At 39.6% G+C, this 20,668-nt stretch overlaps 1 protein-coding gene across 4 annotated transcripts in view; it reads right to left on the bottom strand.

Annotated features, from left to right (window-relative positions):
* The window catches only part of CERKL (ceramide kinase like), a 101,802-nt gene that overhangs the window by 20,519 nt on the left and 60,615 nt on the right, over positions 1 to 20,668 (bottom strand). For all 4 annotated transcript variants that reach the window (XM_050916417.1, XM_050916420.1, XM_050916419.1 and 1 more), the window contains exons 3-4: positions 16,257 to 16,388; positions 4,043 to 4,106 (exon numbers count right to left, since the gene is read on the bottom strand). In XM_050916417.1, coding sequence (XP_050772374.1) covers positions 4,043 to 4,106; positions 16,257 to 16,388 — 196 coding nt within the window. The remainder of the gene's footprint in view (positions 1 to 4,042; positions 4,107 to 16,256; positions 16,389 to 20,668) is intronic.

The raw sequence follows: 20,668 nt of genomic DNA, 5'->3' as shown, positions 1-20,668 counted from the left end.
GAAAGAGATCAAAACTTCACAGCTACATCGGCTATTCTAAAATCTAAATACAACATTAACAGCCTTTATTTCTGCTCTCTCTGATGTATACTCCTTTGCACTTCAGAGTAGAATTAAATATTATATGTAAATAAATGTCTAACAACTCATGTATAAATCAGCTATGTGAGATAGTTTAAATAAGGTGCTGAATACTCTCACCATTGGATTACTCAAATGGATAAAATTAAGCTCTTGCTTAAGTTCTTTGCTGGATGAGGAACAACAGAGCAGGACCTTGTAGGATCAAGCCATAAATGCATGTCAGTATTTATTAATTGCCAGAAATATAACAAAACAAGGCTAAAACCCATTTCTAAAGAGCTAATCCTGACTCTATGCAAACACTTGAGGGATATACCAAGGCATAAAACCCTACTACCAGCAATCCTTTGCATGAAGGTATTTAATCATTGTTTCTGTAGTAGGTAATTAAAGTCCCACCTGCTGTGGCTATAGAGGAGAATGCTTTTGTCTGTGAAAGTACTGCTGTGGCTAGTGTCTTTTTTCTGTTTCTTAAACAGCTATTAAGCAGTTTTACAAAGCAATGTATGTGAATGTTAATAGAAGTTTCCCCAGATAAACATAATTTAATAATAAAAATATGTGTGTTAGCACTCTCCAATGTTAGGAAAATTTTTAAGAATAAAATTGATGTAAAAGTTTGTTCAGAGGACATTATTTAAACTTCTGAATGCATGCATCTTCTGTTGTATTCTTGCAACTATATCTAAAAATTCAGCTGGTTTTATAATGGTAAACTCTTCGGAAAACAAAATATATCCTACTACAAATACTGAAGTTGTATTCTCTCAACTTTGACACTTTTCCTCATCTCATAGTTTTTCTTCTTACTTATGTCTTTATTTTTAAACCAGGATCCACCTCATCCTCATCAAACAAGAAAGGAAGTTCTGGCTAAAAATTGCCCACATGAAAACCATTATATCTCCATGACACAAAAGGTTGGCACATACTTCTTTTCTGCATGTTAATGGCAGTCCTTGGTTGTTTGTCTGATCATACAACAACAAAAAATAAGATATCAAGTTCTGAAGACTTATGTTGCATTCATTACTGCCTTAATTTTCCATAGGATGATATAAAGCCAGAACTCCTACAAGCACTTTAACGTGAACCCTGTAAGTGGGTTCTCATCACCACATAAGATTCAGCAAATTCATGCCTGTATTTTTTTGTTTGTTTATAGTAAAAGTCCCTGTTTGCTGGGCACTTTCTGGACATTCAGGAAGGTTAGCCTGATAGGAGGAACTCACAACCTAAGGACAAGGTGAAGGAGGTCATATCCTGGAATCCACATGGCCATAACTACACTGCATAACCTAAGGACAGACAAGGAAAACATTTTTTTTAAAAAATATAAATCATTAAGAACCACTTTGTTTAGACAAGAATTAGATTCTATTGAGCTACTCTATGGGAGTCTGTGAAGGCCTCCAATGGCAACAAACAAACAGTCATCAGATGCAATATTCTTACCAGTTTTCATTAACACCTGTCTAACCTGAAATATTTTTCTCCGAAATCCATGACATTTTAAGCTCTTGACTAGGGAGAAAAGACCTGCATGCATTTTCCATGCTTTTGTCATAGTTCAGACTGGATATAAGAAAACAAAGCTAAGGATGTACAGCAGGCTAGGACTAGTAGCATCACCAGGGCATAATCACCATATCAGTACCAAGGTTTGGCATTAGTGTGAGAAATTGAGCACCCTACCAAGCCCAAGGTTGGGGTGGAGATGTACTGCTTAAAGCTGATTTAAATGTAAGCCTAAATCCAAGTACCAAAAGGGAAAGAATCATTCATCTTGCAAGGCTGAAAACAAACCTAACTCTAGATGTCCAAAAGCTAAATCCAGCTGCTTGAACATACATCTATCTGCCCTGTCTTGCTCAGAAGATAATTTTGGGGAGTAGGTTCCTCAAGATGGTTTTCCTTTTGGCTCAAGGTCCAGAATCCTCTCTCTATAGTTTCCCAGGGTTATTAGCTACAGTTTCTTCAGTTCCCTGCTCTCACTAGGAACATTGCCTCCCTTTTGCTTTAGGTACTAGGGATAGGTTTTGTTGGGGAATTGCTGGGGAGTGCCCCGGTGAAGCAAGGGATGCTGCTTTCTTTCCTAATGATAGAAGCTGCAGCCATTCAGAGTGAGCAAAAAAGATGATCCCTTGACACAGTGCACAAAGAACTCTGGCAAGAAACACAACATAGTGCCTTTTTGCTGCCTTGATTTAGATTTTGCACCACTATCACCATAGCTGAAGTAGATGCAAGGTGGTAGTTGCTAGCCAGCCGCAAAAACTGCCTGTCTGTACATTTCACGTATCTACAGAAGGAAAAAATTGTATCTGAAGAGAAGATAGTTGCTGAGCTACAGATCCATGGGAAGAGAGGGCAATTCTTATGATTTCATAGGCTGCCATTCTGCCTGTTTCTGCCTCCCTCCCACCAAGCCACAGAAGTTACCTTTTCTAATCTAATTTTTGGTCAAAGAGATTGCAAAATGTAAAAATAGATCTTTGAGTAATTTTAGTAACACTTTTTTTAATGTAGAGGGTTTAGCAATTCATACGTTTTTGGTTTTTGTCTTCCCATACATTTTAAAATCCTTCCATTAATTAAGAAAAACAAATTCTCATGAAGGGGAAAGATTTGACAGAAAATGGAAGTCTTCTATAGGTAGCACAATCTGGTGTAGTCTTGTATAGGTATAGGTTGCCTCACACCAACATGCCTCAACCACAAATTAGAAGGGCCTCCCTTTGTGGGTTAGGAAGCAAATGTACCAGAAGGTGAAAATATAAATACTATCTTTGCAAATGGCTATATCGTTAAGCTAATATCAAGGAAGAGAGATAGAACTGTTCTGAAACTACTATTGAGGTTTACAAGGCATAATTTAAATCTTCTTGTATGGATCACTGGAAAAAGTAAAAGAAAATACAAATTCAAAATAAGGCTGTAAAAATAACCATTATACTTCCATGTTATATAGCACTACAATGAATATAGACATTATTGTATTTGATCAAACATGCAATGAGGGCATCCTACGAAACATTATAATATTTAATTTAAATCCTGAAGAGGCTTATCTATATATTTTACATAATGCATCAATTCTGATTAAAATGTTGGAAATTCTAGTTTTACAATGAAAACCTCAAAGCAGCTTTCATTTAAGTGGCATAGACAGATATCATTAATACAAGCTCACACATTTAAATAATAGGCTAAACTCCTGTGTGCAGAACCTCACATCCTCACCATGGATCCAAATTCACTGATTAAGCTATATAGCACTATTCCTGCTCATGTCAAAAAACAGTACTACTGACGTCAAAGGTGATAGGATTGGGTCCATATAATTTCTATTAATATTTGAGTCACTTTTTAGGAGTTTTACGGAAAATTTTTTTCAAGTTTAACATTTAAGAGAAAAGTATTGAACTTCACATTAAGAACCATTTGTTTGAAAAAAATCTATGAGTTTAAAGAATAGCAGTTCTGAGAAAATGATCTGAGAAGCCTTTAATGTTTATTTGAGGGGTGGGGGATTAGGCCTGTGCAAGAGAGTTATGGATTACTACATATCAATAATCAATAAAGAATATGAAATTTAAAATTACTAAGATAATTTTTTAAAACAAAAGAAATAATCACATCGGGCACCAAATTTTAGAACAGAACTAATCTATTTGGCCCAAATATGTACTTGAAAACAGGCTAGGACCTAAAACTTTACCAGCAGGCATTCTATAAATTAACTAAAATTGTATCTCCGGGAGCTTTCAAAGGGGGTAGTTCAAAGCACTCTAGGAAACTTTTAGTGCATGGCAGCAGGGTCCATGGAACAGTAGGACAGTACAGGGTAGACTTACACCCCAGCTTGTTGTGAACTAAGTGCTTGTTTAGACGAGCCCTATGTGATTATTATTAGACGCCTCACAATAAAAAGCAAAACTAATAATACCAAACTTACCCATCAAATGTGTGGAGTTCACATTCCTTAAGCAATGAGAGAGCATGTCCTTCATATTCAGTTACTGTGAAAAAGATTTTAATAATTAATACTGAAAGTTAAGAACTAACTTCAAACAATTTATTTTTATCACTCTCATATGAATATAAAGTAATAAGTCAGAATTTACATTTGCTTATATTTTGATCATTAAATGCATTAAAAGGCTTGAAAGTTTAACAACTTTATAAATAAAAGGTCAAAATCATCCTCTATTACAGAAATTATTTGGTGGTATCTGATACCTAGCCAGTTTCTAATTTAAAGCTGGTGTTTTCAAATTCATAGGATGAGCAATATTTGTTCATAGGTCAAAAATACAAGTTTCTGTAATGGCACAGTTGGCATATAGGAAAAGTTTAAGCCTACCATCAGATAGAAGTAAATTATCTAAATACTAACCACATTCAATTGACCATGTTAGAATATGCAAGCTGCTTAACTAAAAATCTGAGTTAAACATAGAAATATGAAATAAAATCAAATACCAGTGACAACAGAATATAACACAAGGAGCAAGGTGGTACATGTATACACCAGAGTCTGGTAGCCTCTGGAGGAAATGAATCTGTCACTCTACATTGCTGTCTCTGTGATTGTTGATGCCCTGTGTAGTACTGAAAATGCCAATGAAGACAGGATAAACTGGCATACTACAGATGGCACAAAGCATCATAACCACATTTAGCATTTTCCAGGGCAGCTTTGCCAGAAGAGACAGCCCAGCTGCATCCACCCATCAAAGATTTCTGCTGACTGACATGACACTTGCAGATGGATTTTTTGTGTAAGAATGTGCATCAGGATATGCAAGATTACATTAATCTTTCATGCTTGTCTGGCCTGGTGCTAGTACAGTTCAAACTTTTTCTCCAATGTTTCTGGATATTGTTAAAAATATTAGTTTTGGTGTCTAAAATAATGATTCCATATCCTCCAGTATTATCTACCCCAACATTATATTGTAATATTTCTATTGACCACTCAGATGCTGCTGACATGAATGGAAAGCTTTGAACTAATACGTATACTGAATATTTATACTCTTCGATATTTATTTAATTTGAAATAGATATAGAAAGCAATGTAATTTGCAGTCATTAATTACATATTACAATACATTTTTCATATTAGTTACAATAACAGAATGAACATCGGCAGAGAACTATCATTCAGCATTGCTAATGAATTTCCGCAGTAACAAGTTCTTGTAACTATACACTAGGTTAGCATACCAAGGGAGAATTTGAATTAGTATGCTATCTTGAAATCAAAGAGTGAATTACAATTTTGCTGCTGAAGCATAATTGTTGCATGACCACAAACAGTCTTCTAGCATTTTGCACAATATTAGCTTCATAAAGAAGTATTCCTAGAAAAAAAAAAAAAGCTTAATATTAAGGCACTGGTGCATTCAGCTTCTTTGTTCTTTCAGGTGGGAATTTAAATCGCCTCAACAACAGCTATAGTACATGAAAAATAAAAGCAACTAACATAACACAGTTGGCAAATACATTGCTTTTGATGTGAAGATGTAAAAAGGCTCAAACATTATATCATTACTATTTCACGGTGATTAAAAAAAATCATCCTCTGTAACCATATGAATAATAGGGCTACCCCAGAACTTTTTAAATGAACATGGCAACTTTTAGACAACTTATGACAGTGCTGGAAAAAATAAAAATGGTATGCTTGCTATGCTAAATTAGATTGTTTTTATTTCTTTTTCTTTTGATTTGTTAAAATGTACTCAGAGGCCTCTTAGTGTAATATACATCCATTTACAATGAAATCAACTCACAAAGAGATTACACAAAACACACACAGCACACACGACTCAATACATTCAAGCCACTTCTTTCAGTCAAACATATGGATGAACAAAAAGACCATGAAGCACACTCTGAAGAATGAGAAATTTTGTTTATTGCTGAGCCAGTGAAGGAAGTGAATTTCAGAGCAAACATCCTCTCTTGAGAACACAGTTCTCTTTTCCCCTCTTGGGTTCAAATCAGGGAACAATATGCAAACTCTGCTGGTCGCAATTCTCGCAATGATGCATTAGGAGGAGAGTTCCCAAGATACCTAAAAGCTTAATGAAAGCAAAACAGCAGAGGTAGGTGGCATCTATTTTGAGCTCTTCCGGGAAAGGGATCAGGTATCTGGTGTTTCCAGTAGAAATCCAAGGACAAGGCACAGAATTGCTTTCCTAATGGATCCTACTCTAAACAGGAGGTGTAACGAAAGAATACGGTCCAAGGCTGGCACAGAGAAGCTTGTCTAAAGACTGCACTTGCAAACTAGAGCTGGGCAGAGAAAGTTTGCTCCATTTCAGATGAAAATCAAAAATTCCAAAATTCTTTGCAAAAGGGAATGGAGCCCCAGGTCAGGAGCAGTTCATGAAACATTTAGATTTCAACAAACCAGCAAATTCCAAGGCAAAAATGTTTCATCTGACTTTTTTGACCTTATGGAAGTGGTTCAAGATTTAAAGAGGCAGTGTACCTAGAAAAGAATATCTAATCACTATCAAGAACCAAAAGCTGTGAAACACTGTTCATAAAGAAACTCCACATGCCTCTGAACTCATTAGAGCACTATCACATGACCGCTTCTTTGGTGAACCTTACTAAGAGTGCATCTGAGCAAACTAATCACTGGATCAGGCAGCAAAACCTAGATTTGTTGCCTGACAGCTCCCCAACATTCAGCTCTTATTTTAAAGCCACATATTCATAGCTACCGGAGCCCCATATCTCAAGTAGCCCACAGGGTTCAAGAATAATCCCTACAATGAAGATAAAGACAAAAAAGACAGTGAGCAAATTGTTTTGGCCTTTCAATATGTGGGACAGTTCAGCATGACATGTATAAATACTGATTCCTTAGCTACAGACTAAGCCCAATAGGATTACAACTGCTAATGTGGAGCAACAGATTAACTGGTGCTAATACTTGGAGAAAAAAGCTGAAGTCCTCTGACAAACTTTATTTACTTTACAGTCAATAAAAAGTGCAAGTTTTCAGCTGTATTGGACTCTCAGCTAGCCCACCGGGGGCCCTAAGTAGGAATATTTCCCCCCTCCAACACATACTTGGCATGGCAACTAAAAGGGGCTTGAGCTGCTTGGGGCCCTAAGCAATTGCTTAGTCTGCTTATGCCTAGCGCTGGCTCTGACTGTGTAATTTTATACAAGCCCTACCAACATGTTATTTTATAGTTTGCTTTGCAGCTAAACGTTATAACAATGTATCAGTTTTAAATGATTTGACACTATAATACTAACCTTTCCCAGAAAAGGTGGATAAAGAAAAGAGTAAGATAATGAGCAGTGGTACATGTTACATTGCAATTTACTCATTTACCTATATCACATTCTCAAGCATGTGTGTGATATAGTAGGGAAGAGGTTGAGTATCCCTCTCTCTCTCTCTCATACCCACACAGTCAGATTCCTAAAAATACGTTACTATATAAAATATAGTATTACTATATACAATATATTACTACAGAAATTAGAATTAAAAGGTAATCTCCGGTGTGCTTCAAAATATATGGAAGAAAAAACACTAATTTAATATTAGTATTATAAATAGCAATAAAATATCCAAATTTCTGAGGAATGTTTTGTATTATTTTCCACCAGCAAAAAATTTGAATATCTACAGGCATAGGTAATGCCAGCTACTTTCCTATATTCTGTTCTGTATAAAATAACTCTCTACAACCATTCTGAAAAGATTATTAAAATATTTTTTATTGTTTGGGGGTGAGAGAGAAAACAAAATATACATTAAAATATTGTAATTTTTACTGTACTAACTACCCACATTCTTATGTCACTTCAGAGGTTCACGGTCACTGTATGACACTTTTGAACAATGTGTTTTAAGTTTTAAAGATGAATGTATGTAGCTGTTAATTTATAATGAATGCAGACTGAATTCTTAGCACAGAGGATTCTTTGAAGATTTCAGAAAACAATGTTTTTTCTAAGTACGTAATATTACAGTATATATGTGAACTATGGCACATAACCTTACCACTCAACAAAATCCAAAGCCATTATTTGAAAGGACGTTAACATTGCTATTAGTGAGGTACGTAAACTTCTAAAAAGAATACAAGTGAACACTACCGAAACTTTTATTCATTCCCAATTAAAACTGTTCTAAATGTACAAATAAATGTGTATTTCTATACCAGGGGTCAGCAACCTATGGCACACATGCCAAAGACAGCCGGAGTCCCAGTAGGCAGCAGTGTGTCATTAAAAATCCTGCCCGACCCGGCACGCTCTTCTCCACCCTCCGCTCCCTCCCGCGGGGGTAGGGGGCAGAAGCTTGGTCCTACCAGCAACCCTGCCTCTTCCTGCAGCCTGCTGGCTTCCTGCCCCTCCTCCTCCTCTCCATCCCTCCCTCCCTGCTGGCCGATCAGCTGATTGCCCTTGCAAGTGAAGGGTTCGGGGAAGAGTGGAGTCAGCATGCTCACTGCTCCCAGCAGAGGCAGAGAAGAGGCAGGGACAGGGCTGCGGGGAAGGGGAGGGGGAAGGAATAGGGGCATATCCCCTCCAGCCCCCTGCCGTGAGCACCCCACAGCCTCAGCCCACACCATTGCCGGACCCTTGCCAGCTGGGGTCCCAGCCGCAGGCTGCGCTCAGCCCTCTGCCCTGACCCCCTCCCACACAGCCCTCTACCCTGACCCCCACTCACACACACACAGCCCTCTGTCCTGCAGCCTTGCACCCCCCAAGGCCCCTGCGCCCTCTGCCCTGACCCCCCCCACACACACACCCAGCCCCCTGCCCTGACCCCACCCTCACATACACCCAGCCCTGTGCCCTCAGCCCTGTGCCCCACACACACCCCAGGTCCCTTCCTGGAGCCCTGTACTCCCCTCACACACACACAGCCCTCTGCTTGACTCCTTCACCTCCCACAACCCATGCCCTGACACCTGCAGCCCCCTCACATGCCTCCAGCCCTCTGCCCTGACTCTTGCACCTCCTCCGCATACCTAGCCCCCCCCCCCACACCCTATGCATCTCCCCAAGCACCAAACGGGAGCTCCTGCACCCCCACACACACATTCCCACCTGCACCCCTTGCACCAAATGGGAGCTGCCCAGGTAAGCGCTCCACACCCAAACCTCCTGCTGCAACCCTGAGCCCCTTCCCTCATTCTAGCTCCTGGCCAACCCCCAGCCTGCTCCTTCACCCCCAGCCCTGTGCTCAGTGCACTCCCACCCTCAGCTCAGTTTAGAGAGAGGAAGAGAATGGGCCAGAACCAGGGAGAAGGTAGGTACCCACTGTATGTGGGCAGGGCTGGGACCCCAGACCGGCAGCGGGCTGGGCGGGTCTGGCATCTGGGAACCCAGCTGGCAGGAGCCGACGGATGGGACCCCTGAGTGGCAGTGGGCTGAGCCACCGGCCCTGCACAGCCCGCAGCTGGTCTGGGGTTATGGCTGCCGGACCCTTGCAGCTGGGGTCCCAGCCGCAGGCTGCGCTCAGCCCGCTGCCGGCCTAGGTGATCAGAACCCCAGACCAGCAGCGGGCTGAGGGGGCCGGCGGCATACGATCAATGTTTTAATTTAATTTTAAATGAAGCTTCTTAAGTATTTTGAAAACCTTATTTTACAATAGAATAATAGTTTAGTTATATAATATACAGACTTATAGAGAGAAACCTTCTAAAAAACATTAAAATGTATTACCAGCACATGAAACCTTAAATTAAAGTGAATAAATGAAGATTCCACACACCACTTCTGAAAGGTTGCTGACCCCTGTTCTACACTAACGTTTATAGAACTGTCATGTAATTTTCCCAGTTTTCCTGTAGGTGGAGTGTTAGGCAGCTAATAAACCTTGCAGTACCCTGGATATTGCCAAAGCAGAACTGCCTTCAGAATAATGTTTTTAGTTAGTTCAGACAGGATTTTAAATAATAAAAAATCAGGAATAATTTAAAACTATTCTCTTGTTAGTAAGAGAAATAGGTGGTTAATGTCATTACAATGGTGCTTAGTTTCATTTCCTATTAACTAACATATCTACAAAAGCTTTTGTATAAACTTTGCTATTAGCAGATTATTTGGTTTAGAGAAAAAACTTTGTAGCTATTGCACAAACAGTGTTAATAGACTAGTGATAATATTACCCTTTTAAAAAGTTAAAAAACATACCCTCTGTTTATTTGCATTTTTTAAAAAAAGCAGCTGAGGCAGAAACCAGCTAGATGAAAGATGGTTAGTCAGACCTGTGCACATTAAATGGTTAAAAATATTCATAGTTACTCTTCATTACTGTCTTACCTTGTTATTTCAATATATCTGTTACAGATTATACAAATGTTTAAATGATAACTAGAACTTGTATGAAGCTAGATATTTTTTTCTTAAAAATTGAGGCTAAGAAAAGTCAAAATGCTATTGTTAACTAATTACCAGTATACAAGAAAATTAGTTTCTACTCATCTATGTGTGTTCCATGCCTCACCTCCTATTTCTTTAGTTGAACTTACATTATAAATAAAATTATTTTTAAAACAAACACAAATATTGGCACTAACATTATACACAAACCCAACCACATTATTGTTCTATTACATTCTTTTGCCTAACTTTTGGTCCTGCTCCTAGCATTCTTACATGTGCAATCTCAGTGAAATCATGGGACTACTCACAGGAGTAACCACTGCCTGATAAGGCCATCTGTCTATATTTTGTCTAGTCTGGGAAGTGATCCTGTTTTCATTTACTTTAATAGGAGCAGGTTTGGGCCCTTAAATTGTAAGTTCTTTGGTGCAGTAACCTGTCCTCTTACATGTGCATAAGGTATGAAACATATTAATAGTGACATATGAAAAATAATTAATATCTGAAAATGTAAAACTGTTTGGAGTATGAAAAATTTTAATCCCACCTGCCTGTAAATTTGCTCTCTTCTGACTGGCAATACAGATTCCGGGTTTCTCTCTCTCCCTTCTAGAACAAATAGACAGAAAAAAATGGCCAATCAGATTGGTGGATTTTTACTCCCTGTAGCAATGACTTCTCTACATTCCCCATATGATTCCTTCGAAATTAAATAAATCCAGTTAAGTTTTTGTATCTCCCTACTGTAAAGAATAAAACATATCCTTTCCTTTCAGGAACCAAATCCCTTCATAATAGTATTTGTGCTGAATCAACCCACTCACAGAAAGTAAATTTACAATAGGATTAAATTTGTCCTTCCATGCCCGGACCTACAACACCACACATATTGGGATCTTAATGGCAATATCTTAGAAGACATCTGAGAAGGAAACGAAGAGGAAACATGACTGACAACTATTTTGGGAGAATAACAGGAACTTGTCTACTGTTTCCTCACTTGTCTTCTGTTGTAGTTCCTCTGAAGTTATGCTTACCAGCTTGTAATTGCCAGGATCACCTCTGGAGCCTTTTTTTAAAATTGGCATCCAGTCATCTTCTACAGAAGCGGATTTAAATGATACGTTACAGATGCGACAGACCCAGGCCAGTGGGATGCAGGAGTCTGGTAGAGGGTAAATATACTGGTCACTGGATGAGTAGTTTTCTGTTCCCTGAGTGACCAGAGCAGGGGCTGCACTAGAGTAATCAGGAACCTGCTAGAACCAATTAAGGCAGATAGGCTTATTAGATTACCTGCAGCCAATCAAGGCAGGCTAATCAGGGCACCTGGGTTTAAAAAGGAGCTCACTCCAGTCAGGCAAGGAGGAGCCAGAGGAGAGGAAGTGTGTGAGAAGAGCTGGGAGCAAGAGGCACAAGGAGCTGAGTGAGAGGGTGTGCTGCTGGAGGACTAAGGAGTACAAGCGTTATCAGACACCAGGAGGAAGGTCCTGTGGTGAGGATAAAGAAGGTGTTTGGAGGAGGCCTTGGGGAAGTAGCCCAGGGAGTTGTAGCTGTCATACAGCTGTTACAAGAGGCACTATAGACAGCTGCAATCCACAGGGCCCTGGGCTGGAACCCGGAGTAGAGGGCAGGCTCGGGTTCCCCTGAAACCTCCCAACTCCTGATCAGACACAGGAGAAGTTGATCCAGACTGTAGGGAAGATCACTGAGGTGAGCAAATCTGCCAATAAGCACAGGACCCACACCAAGGTAGAGGAGGAACTTTGTCACACAGACTACAGTTAATAGTCCTGCGATTTCATATTTGAGTTCCTTCAGAGCTTTTAGATGAATACCATCTGGTCCTGGTGACTTATTACTGTTTAATTTTACCAATTTGTTCCAAAATTTCCTTATTTTCTTTATCACCACCTCCATCTGGGACAGTTTCTCAGATTTGTCACCTAAAAGAATGGTTCAGTTGTGAGAATCTCCCTCACATCCTCTGCAGTGAAGAATGATGCAAAGAATTCATTTAGCTCCTTTGCAATGGCTTTGTCTTCCCTCAGTGCTCCTTTAGCACCTCAATTGTCCAGTGGCCTCACTGATAGTTTGTCAGGCTTCCTGCTTCTGATGTACTTTAAAAAAAAATTGCAGTTTTTGATTATTTTTTTTTTGGCCTCCCTAATTATACTTCTACACTTGACTAGCCAGAGTTTATGCTACTTTTTATCTTCCTTGGTAGGATCTGACTTCAAGTTCTTAAAGGATGCCTTTTTGCCTCTAACCACCTTTTTACGCTGTTCTTTAGCCACAGTGGCATTCTTTGATCCTCTTATTTTTTTAAATTTTGGGCTATTTTTCAAATTTGGGCTAAACATTTAATATGAGCCTCTGTTGTGGTTTCCATGCAGCTTGCAGGCATTTCACCTTTGTGACTGTTCCTTTTAATTTCTATTTAATTAGCTTCCTCATTTTTCTGTAGTTCCCCTTTCTGAAGTTAAATGCTACTTTGGTGGGCTTCTTTGGTATTTCCCCCCGCCCCTGCCCCACAAAGATGTTAAATTTAATTATATTATGGTTGCGATTACCAAGTGGTTCATCTATATCCACCTCTTGGACCAGATCCTGTGCTCCACTTAGGACTAAATCTAGAATTCCAGGACTAGCTACTACAAGAAGCAGTCATTAATGGTGTCTAGAATCTTTATCACAGCATCCCTAGCAAGTGTCTCAGGGCAGAAGTTAGACATAGTCAAAGGATGTCTGAAAAGGACAGGTATGACAATCTTTTCTTATGGAAAAGTAGGAAAAAAGACAAGTGAGAAAGCTATGTTTTCCCTAGCCCTCGAGACATATGTGACAGACAGTAGAAAAAGGAAAAAAAACTCATTCTCCAAAGGTGAAATCCTGATCTCAATGAAGTCAATGGTAAAACTCCCCAAATGCACTGTCTCCACAAAGCCATCCTACAGAAGTCAAGTGCATAGTCAAAAAGTAAACTTATGGAGCAATAACTGGCAATTAGGAAGCAGGTGCAATTCTCTCAAGCCTTACATTCCATAGATCAAGGGTGTAACCTAGATTGTGAACTCTTGGGAAGAAGACTATCTTTTTAATAAGTGCACAGAACCTCTACAATGGGGGCCGAGATACTGATTGGAACCTTGGGTGCTATACAAATAATAAATATTTCTCTCACTAACAATTCTTAGTTCCTCTCTACTTTATAGAAAACGTATTTGTAGATGGATTTTGAAGTACTCGTGTACTGAAAAAAAAATTCAAATCCTTTTTTAGAGACTAAGTATAAAGAATCAGACTTCCTAGATCCAATACAGGGTGGTTACAAATTAATTTAACTGGTTCCAGCAAACCTTCATGGATTTGGAGTGCTACTTTGTCTTGGAGCTACAAGACATCAGATACTTCATTCATCTAACTGGGTAAAGATACAAGCTATTCCATACACTCTGTCCTGGAGGTCTTTGTGTCAGCTCGAAAAGAAGAAGAAGCTTTAAGACAACTACAGCAAGGGATGAAGCAAAGGGGTTGCTATGACTGGTTTATCCACTTCCTGAGTGCGCATCTGATTCTAGATCAGGTATTACCTCCTATCCAGAGGCCTCAGGTGGAGGAAGCTAAAGAATCACTGCAGAATCCTTCCTCTTCTATGGAAGAGACTTCCTGGGTGGAGGACACCTATGCCTCTTTTCACTACCTTTCACTAAGAGACCACCGATGCAGAAGGCAGAAGATCATAGGGCCTCATAATCTACAATACTTACACAAAAATATATTATGTATCTGTAGAAGGAGACACCTGAAGCACCAAATATTTTCCTATATTATTAATCAGAGTCCTCTGTGTGTGGAACTGCAGCAGTATGGAATGAAATCAGCTTATCAGGGCTAAGAAGTCCACCACACTAAATTTGGATCCAGCAGCAACTGTATACATCCTGGATCCTTTGAGAAAAAGAGCTTGAGCCAGACCCTAGATTCCTAATAGTACCAACACACTCACCCACACTCTGCTGAGTGGAAGATAATTCCATAGACAATACTGGAAGGAACTAGTCTGACAAGTCCCCTGGGAGAAACAATTGAGGTTCTTTACAGATGACTGTTTCACATCATCCAACAGGGCTTCCATCAAGTCTCTGGAGACTGCTGAGTCAGGCGATTTGACTAGACAAGTCCAGCAAGCACCCCAGTGCAGACAAGTGATCTGACTGCATCCAAGATACCCTATAATTCTGACAACTCCTAGGATTTGGAGATGCTTACCCCACTTGGATATAGTCAGATCGAATGGCAATATCTTGCCAGACTATGGCTCTTTCTCCCCTGTGGCCTCTTGGAACTAATGGCTGAAACTATAAGTAGTTCTTTCCTTGACTTCATCCAAAGAACACTGATCCCTGAATGGAGTAATTTTCCTCAAGGCAGAAAAGGCACTTCTCATACCTATCTGATGTGGGACATAATGCAGGGCAAAAGAAAAACACTCATAAAATATTTTTATTTGTTTAGACGTTATGTGCATCATCTTGCACAGCACCAAAAATGACCTAAATTTACCCCAAAAATATGAAGAAACATTTGAAAAGTAAAAATAAAAAAAAAACAAAAACTTTTTGGCCTTTAAGCAAATACAACCTGCTCATCAGTGAGTGTCTATCCATGGCCCGGGACTGGCAGGAATATGGAAATGTAATAATGCGGCTTTTGTAGCATTAGTGTACGCTTGAAAATTTTGGAAAAATTTACAATATAGAAATTGAAGTTGTGCTGGAAAAGTAATCAACACTTTAGCTAAGATCAAGACCCCAGGGTGCAGCCTGTTCAACCAGGCTAGGGACTGGAGAGAAATTCAGGGGACTTCCCCATGTAACAAAGTGCTTGCCAGAACACTCAGCAGAAGCTATTTTACTTCAATGTACTTAAAATCCCTTTTGGGGGAGGAAGAATGGGAAGATCCACAGGGCAGCATTCCTCCCACCCCTTGTACTTTATTGCAGAGGTGACTCATACATAAATAGTGTTCCATGCTATGTGAGATCTTTCTCTCCCCAACCTCCCACATGTGTGAGGGCTACAGAGAAGGGAGCTGGATTTGCTCCATTGACTACAAAAAAGGGGTTAGTACTTTCGGCCTGGGAATAAAAACAGTCAAAAGGAGGAATGGATCCATGAATAAAAAACACCACTACCACAACTTGGGAAAGCCAGACCATAAACTCCTACATTATTTTGTCGTTTCAGATAATATCCTGGTTCATGCAATCTCTAATGTAGTAGTTTAAATCATCACCAGAAATCTTCAATGGCATGGTAGCTTTGTAAATTCCCAGCAAATTTATATCTGTTCAGCTGATCAGGTTTGATCCAACTAGCAAGGATTTGAGTTAAAGCAAGAACAGCCTTGTGAAAGGCAAGGATTATATAGGAAGTTTAATAACTCAAGAAGAGTCCACAAATAAACATACATCATCAGACCCTTGTGAGATTCAAGTTTTCCTTTTTTAATAAATCAAACTGCAATGTAAAAAAACCCCATACAAAGTGTAAAATATTCCTAAAGTAGAAAAACTATAAAAAATAAAAAATATAATCAATAAATAATGGAATTCCTAAAACTAAAGCAGTGAAATGAAATAAAACCAAATGGGTAATATTGCATTTAATTCAAATCTCAATGCACTACTTGTACATAAAGCCAATAAGGATTATCAGTAAATTCAGGTTGTCTTGGTTGCTTACGTATCAGTTTAAAAAAAGAATTAAATCATGTTCAAAAAGCAACTTACCTGTGACGTCAGTTTTGATGTCAGCAAGCTTAAAGAGAGGTGCAACTTGTTCATAATAAACATGAGTAGCTTCTCTTTTGTGACTGTTTGGGTTAACAAATACTTTTAGGGACTTTGGCCTATTTGGAAAGCCTAAAAAAAGAAAAAAAAAAAGCACAAAAGGTTTCAAGACAAATAGCATTTGGATATTTTTACAGGTGAATCAAACTTTTAAAGCAAACATCCTTGAGAATACTGGGAAAGCTTTACATTTAAAAAAAACTAAACATATTTATAAAGTGTTTTTGACTTGATTTGAGGGTAGTAGTTATAATAAACCTAGAGGACCTTATAGTCTTCTTGAATGAGTGTGCTCATTATCTTAATCTGACACTTAATCCTGGGGCCACTGAAGCTCTGACCTGCTTATTAGTCTACAGCTAAGAATAACCAGTAGGAACAAGTTAGTCACCATCACCTACTGCATTATGTGCCAGTAACAGTGAGTCTGACCTTGAGCTGTAAAAACTGAGGACTACTAGGCAGAGTAACTGTTTCTTTGGTAATTCTCTGCAATGTGTGATTTGAACAAATTCATAATAAATTCTAAAGTAAATTAATATCTGTACATGCATGCTCTCTAATAGTGATACCTACACATACATGTGCTCTGTGCAGTATTGCCTTCAAGTGTAAATTCAGAAAACATGTAATACAGTTTGTTATTCAATTGTAACAAGGGTTCAAGAAAGTTGCGAGGGAACAGCATTAATACTAGAGGAGCTGCTGAGCATAATGCTTTCAATATGAAAGTGCCTTATGCTCAGTTGTACTAAGTGAAAAAATTATCTCCAAAGCCAGAAAGAGACATAATTAAAAATTTTACTTCTCACCCTAAATGGGACATTAGTTCAATCCTTAAAGCTAGCTACATCTTGCGATTGCTGATTAGGATCCCTGCCCTTTCTTCACTCACTTTACTTCGAAGATTGAAAAGGAATAACACAAAAGATCTGAACACCCACCTGAACATTTGAATTTTAAACAGTGCCTATACCATACCCTAAGAGACTCAATAAATGCTAATAATAAAGCTATTTCAATGTCAAGGAAAAAAGATATTTTTGCACTGAAGACTTTTCCAAGTATCAAAACCTTGAAAACTCTAGGAATAAAAATTAGCACTTACTAACCCATTTGTCTTGATGAATGTAAATTAAAGGACTAAAATTATTAAAGAACGTTTACTGTATATGTTCATCTTCACTTAAAACTGAAAGGAAGTATAGAAAATCAAGCTCAGTTCTTCAAATGTTGATATATAATCTTGTCAAGATTAGCTATGATCACCAAAATTAAGGAAACGAACAAAATAACCTGATGCTGGAGGAAGTAAATGTTAATCACAAATCTCTTTTTCTATAAAAGCCTATAGTAACTTTAAAACTAGTTAATTCAAAATGAGTACCCTGCAAAACTAGAAAGACTACTATGACAGTGGCTCAGCATGTTTACTGTACAAATTTACAGTAAATGGTCTGATCTGCTCTTCATTCATCATTGCAACAGTCTGGCACAGTGAATCACTTTTGATAATTATCCCGTAAAATACTGAGGGTCTCCTGGATGCTAAGCAACTAGAATAGGCACAATAGGAACACGAAGCAAAAATACTTGACAGAACTGAACCTTCTTGAGTGTTATACTTGTTTTAGAGATTTTGTTCATATGTACATTTGAGAATCGGTTTCAGATATATCGGAGAAATTATGCTTTAATTTAAAGACTAAGTAGAGTTCCCCCCATCCCAGAAGTTCTGTACTTTTTTTGGCATTTAGTTTCCTTGTTTTTCAGATTCCTCACATTATGGTGACTTCAAGCAGAAGGTGTCTGGACAGAGTTACGTTTAGAGCCTTTCTACTCCTTCCTTGAATAGGCCAGGATTGTATTTTGGTCCCAACCACTGGTCAGAGACGTCTCGAACTAGAAATGGACTGCCTTTATCATGTTCCCAAAATCTATTGTTCTGCAGTTGAAGATTTAAATTCATTCTTAAACACAGACCCTACTAATACAAGACAATGCCATGCCACTGTAGTGTAGGCTATCCTAATTAAGTTTTAAATAGCATATTTATTAACCAATACCTTTGGCATTTGGTACAAAATTTTATGTATGCACCTCTCAAAGTAAAGCCATAATCATGTATGAAATAGCAACAACTTAGTAACAGAGCAGAAAAATGTTTACTTCTATTCCAGTTTGAATAATTTCTTAAATAAACTCACAACCTCAAGGCCTTGCTGAAGTGAATCTCTAGGTTCATTGTAAAAATCATTGACCCTCTTTCTCTGAGGTAGATAAAGGTTGGCACTCTGATTGCCCAGCCCCCCCCAGTCAAATGAGCTATTTCCCTTGTAAGTTAACATGATAAACAGCAAAAAGCACAAATCAAGATTATAACTGAGACATGAAATTTGCTCCTGTAGATGGTGCTATTAATGAGCTGCCTGTAGGGCTCTTCCTTTTGCTCTTTTCTACTGGTAACATTCAAACACCATGAGAAGCAAAATGGAGAAGTTATTCACCTCACTGGAGTTCTTGGAGGCGTGTGTCTGTCCCGCTCCCCCTCACTGCCCTCTGGGTGCTTCATCCCAAGCGTGCATGCACCTCTGTTCCTTTGATCAGAGATTTTCCGTAGTGCTCATTCAGCCTGCGCACACACCTCACACATCCTCCTGCCCTGCAATGAGAATATATAGGGCAGCGCAGGCAAACTGCCCTCAGTTCCTTCTCTACTGAAAAGTCCTGCAAAGGAAATTCCAAGCAAAGGGAAAGGAGGTGGGTAACAGAGCACCCATAGGGACACACATCTCAGTGTTCCAGTTACTGCATAAGATGAGTAAGCACTTCAAGCCATGTTCCTCTAGGGGCTCCACTTAAGGTGATTCCTGAGCAATATTCCCACAGGCAGAAGGGTGCTTCGGAGCAGAGTCTAGTATTGAGCACAGAACTGCATTTCCAGCTGCAGCATCTGATCTAGAGGCATGAACCAAAAGCACAGGGTGGCAGCTCTGCAAATTTCAGTCACAGGAAGATCCTTGAGTAACGTCATAGACACAGACTGCACCCTCTAGAAGGAGGCTGAATGTTGGCAGTCTCATAACATGAGATAAATACACCCAAAAATCCACCTGAAGAGTCTTTGAATGGAGATTGTGGATCCTTTGGATCTGTCTGCAAATTGACACAGTTTGGGAGGCTTTCTGAATGGTTTGGTTCTGTCCAAATGGAAGGACAATGTCCTTCTGACATTCAAAATATGGAAGATTTTTGCCTACTCTGATGTGATTTCAGGAAAAAAAGAACTAAGAGATGAATGGTTTGGTTGATGTGAAATTCAGAAGACACTTTAGGTAAAAACTTAGGATGTGGTTGTAATCAAATCTTTTCCTTGAAGAACACAGAAAAGCTGGCAGGATCTGACATTAAAACCCTCACCCTGCAGTCAGAAGCAGGGGGGGCTCTAGACATTTCGCCGCCCTAAGCACGGCGTCATGCCGCGGGGGGCGCTCTGTCAGTTGCCAGTCCCGTGGCTCCGGTGACCTCCCACAGGCATGCCTGCAGAGGGTTCGCCGGTCCTGCGGCTCCGGTGGACCTCCCAAAGCCGCGGGACCAGCGGACCCTCCGCAGGCATGCCACTGAAGGCTGCCTGCCTGTCGCCCTCCTGATGACTGTCAGAGCACCCCCCCACGGCATGCCGCCCCAAGCACGCGCTTGGCATGCTGAGGCCTGGAGCCGCCCCTGGTCAGAAGTGATGGCCACCAAGACAGCTGTTTTCATAGACAGGCAAAACAAAAAACATGTACCTAATGGCTCAAAAGAGTTTTAAGACAATTAAAAATAAGCTTTAAATCCCATATTGGACTAGGTTCTCTAACCTATGGAAAATGATTCATCATTCTGTGATGGCTTGGGTCACAGACAGCCCCTTGGGACTGATGTGCTGATACTACCTCTGAGGCCGTTTTCCCTGTCAGCTTGGGACTTCAGAACCCTGTCTCGTTGAGCCAGACACGCTAATCTGCTGCAACACAGACCCAGGGTCTGACCTAGAGTCTGACCCACAACCCCAAAAATGCAGACTTAACTGAAAACAGCTTACTAAGTGCTCCTATCTCTAGCACCCAGACACCCAGCTCCCAATGGGATCCAAACCCCAAGAGAATCTGTTTTATTCTGTATAAAGCTTATAAAGGGTAAACTCAAATTGTCCACCCTCTATAACACTAATAGAGAGGTATGCACAGCTGTTTGCTCCCACAAAGTAATTAAGCAAAAAGTAAAAGCAGCAAAGAGTCCTGTGTGGGGCCGCCCAGAGGATTCAGGGGGCCGGGGGCAAAGCAATTTCAGGGGCCCCTTCCATAAAAAAA

Source organism: Gopherus flavomarginatus, chromosome 10 (genome assembly GCF_025201925.1).
Source record: "Gopherus flavomarginatus isolate rGopFla2 chromosome 10, rGopFla2.mat.asm, whole genome shotgun sequence".
Taxonomy (NCBI): Eukaryota; Metazoa; Chordata; order Testudines; family Testudinidae; genus Gopherus; species Gopherus flavomarginatus.
This window is presented reverse-complemented; position numbering and strand designations above follow the sequence as displayed.